Source organism: Elaeis guineensis, chromosome 16 (assembly GCF_000442705.2).
Source record: "Elaeis guineensis isolate ETL-2024a chromosome 16, EG11, whole genome shotgun sequence".
Taxonomy (NCBI): domain Eukaryota; kingdom Viridiplantae; phylum Streptophyta; class Magnoliopsida; order Arecales; family Arecaceae; genus Elaeis; species Elaeis guineensis.
Window position 1 is genome coordinate 46,472,799 of NC_026008.2, and position 2,980 is coordinate 46,475,778.

The following is a 2,980-nucleotide window of genomic DNA, read 5'->3' on the forward strand; positions in this document are numbered from 1 at the left end:
TGAGACTCCAGAGGACGGAAAAAACAGAAGAAAAATCGGGGAAAACATGAAAAACCAACAAAAATAAAGAAAATTACGGAAAAGACTGCACATTTGAGAGCTATACGAGCCCTTTCCGTCCGAGTCTTAGTGTGAAGGATTCTGTTCTCTTGCATGGTATAAATAATTGGGTTGGGGAGATAGCTGGGCGCTTGGAGGGTACGTCGGAGAGAACCATTGATTAGCTGCGATGTCCCACAACAATTGGGCCGCCCTTCCTCCCGAGCTACAGGCTCTCATACTCGGCCGTCTGGAGGTAGCCGACTACCTCCGGTTTGGTGTCGTCTGCCGCTCATGGTGTTCGACCGTGGCCCAGAGGCCTTGCCTGCCGAAGCCACAGATCCCATGGCTGATGCTTTCCGATAGCACGAGCGATCCCGACACCCGCCGCTTCTTCAGCCGCCCGGACCGGAAGATGTACAAAATCCACCTCCCGGAGATCCACGGTCGCTTGTGCATCGGATCCTCCGAGGGGTGGCTGATCACCGTCGACGAGCTCTCGGAGCTGCACGCTCTCAATCCGCTCACCGGGGCATCCTTGGCCCTCCCATCCGTCGCCACGTTCTTCGATGTCGCCGGTGTCGTCCGTGACTCCGACGGCCGCATCACCGACTATGTCATCGGCTATGATAACCTGGGGGAGGTACCGCATGAAGTGGAGCACATGCGCGTGTACTACTATTCGAAGGCAATCCTCGACCCCTCCTCTGCAGCCGTGGCGGTCATCCACGGAGAATTCAACGATCTGTCATTCGCGCACGCTGGGGACGAGTCATGGACGACGCTCCAACCACCACTTCCGCGGCTCTTCTGGGACATCATCTTTCGCAAGGGGCTGCTCCACGCTGTGGCCATCACCAGGGAACTCGTAGTTTTCGATCTCGATGCCCCGGGCTCGCTGGTGGTAGGGACATGGGTAGAACGTCCCCATTCGCAAAAGTTGAAGCAGCGGGGCTGCTGCTTCAATCGAAGGTACCTGGTGGAGTCACCGGACGGTAAGGATCTGTTCCAGGTGTGGAGGAACTCGCGGTGGTTACCGGTGGACGGGAATCGCTCGAGGGAGTCCATCCTTCCCGGCAATGCGAGGATGACTGTAGCATTCGCCATCTTCAAGCTCGACGAGAGACGGAACGAGTGGTCCGAGGTCAAAGACCTGGGTGATCTCGCCCTGTTCCTCGGGCTTAACCACTCGATGGCACTGTCCACACGCGAATTTCCCGAGCTTACGAGCAGCAGCATCTATTTCACTGATGACTATAGAGATGGGCACGGAGATGCGTCCGTAATGGATCGGCAAGTCATCCGTGACATCGGAGTGTTCAATTTGACAGATTGAAGTTTCCAGCCTTATGATTTCCGTTCTGAGTGGAATTGGCCGCCACAGATCTGGTTCACGCCTGCTCCTTTCTCAAGCATGCCCACCGCAAGTTCCAAGCCATGATGGAGGCTCTACTGGATGATCAAGATGGCATGGTTAACCAATACATTTATGCTAGCTGTTGAGATTCATTGCCTCCAATTTTATTAGGGTTTCTATTTAGCTAGTTGGTCTTAGGATTCAGGATCATGTTAAATTAGATTAAATCTTTGACTCCATATACTACCAGACCTCTTTTAGTAAAATATAATGATTTTTTTGTTTTTTATTGAGAAAGAGAGCGTATGATTATATATTATATTATATATAGAGAGAGAGAGAGTGTGTGTGTGTGTTTTCCTTAGATCTCTTTGTAAAAGAAGCCAAGCTCATTATTTTGATCTTTATTTTTTTTATAAATTTATTTTTTTCTCTTAATTTTTTTCTTCTATTATTATTGTTTGATTTAATTGGTGCCTATTCTGCAACACATAAATTCAAGCATGTGGGCTAATCGAGGTCCAAAAGTTTTAAGAATAAAAGCAAAGGATCGATTTTTGTAAACGTCTAAATTACGACAACCCCATTTTATTTTCACTAGTTTGATAAAAAAAAATCCCCTAACCTAAGCTACAGAAAAGTAAATATAAATATGAAATGGACATCCTATTTCATTTTCACTAGTTTGATAAAAAAAAAATCCCCCGACCTAAGCTGCAGAAAAGTAAATATAAATATGAAATGGACACACGCACCTGCACAGCACAAACAAGTTTCATTCCGGATTACCAAAATCTTCCAAGGTCCATGAACTTGAATAAAAAAGATCAAAAAAATTTTGCACATGCACATATGCAAGTTTCATTTTTGAAAAAAAGGAAGTCCTTCGGTGAAAGGCCCTATTACAATGACTATCCCCATAAAGCAGATTTCCATAATCTGAACATAACTCATTTATCATTCATCATAAAATAAGCTTGAATTTATTATACAGAAAGTTTGGCAATATTCAGAACAATCATTGAACTATTAAACTAAAGACAATAGTAAACACATCCATTCGACATGAAAATGTTGCCAAACATGCCAGGACTAAATGGTGAATACTGTTTGAGTGAGGCAAGGGGTCGATTTGTTGAAAGGGACATGATCTTCTCGTTCATAGTGGAGAAACTGTTTCCTGAATATGTTAGATGTAATAGGTTCGCATGTGTATTAGTATATAAGATCTGACTCAAAACAAGGACCGGTATTATTTTTACGCATCTACATGTCTTGTGATAGTTGTTATCACCTTTTGTGTATGTACTAATATTCATTACGTTTTTCAAATTTAAATAAGTTATGGAGAATCCATGCAGCTTTTTTTATTGCTAAGGACATATTATGGTAGAATCAACTGAATCAGATTTCTATTATTTTCTAACTTCCATTGTTGTATGCATGCTTACTCCTTAATCATCATTAGATTTTACTACCCCAAACATATTCACTTCATTTTCATTATATTCCATCTTTAGATATGTATATGCGTGCGTAGTTGGTTGGTTTCATCTTTTATTTTATCATGCATGCATGGGGACA

The 2,980-nt window shown here is 43.7% G+C and overlaps 1 protein-coding gene across 1 annotated transcript; it reads left to right on the top strand.

The window, feature by feature from the left end:
- The first annotated feature begins 229 nt into the window (after positions 1-229).
- LOC105035837 (F-box protein At2g26160-like) lies at positions 230-1,375 on the top strand. The gene has a single exon (XM_010911545.3). The coding sequence runs from the start codon at positions 230-232 to the stop codon at positions 1,373-1,375; it is 1,146 nt and encodes a 381-aa protein (XP_010909847.1).
- The last annotated feature ends 1,605 nt before the right edge of the window (positions 1,376-2,980 follow it).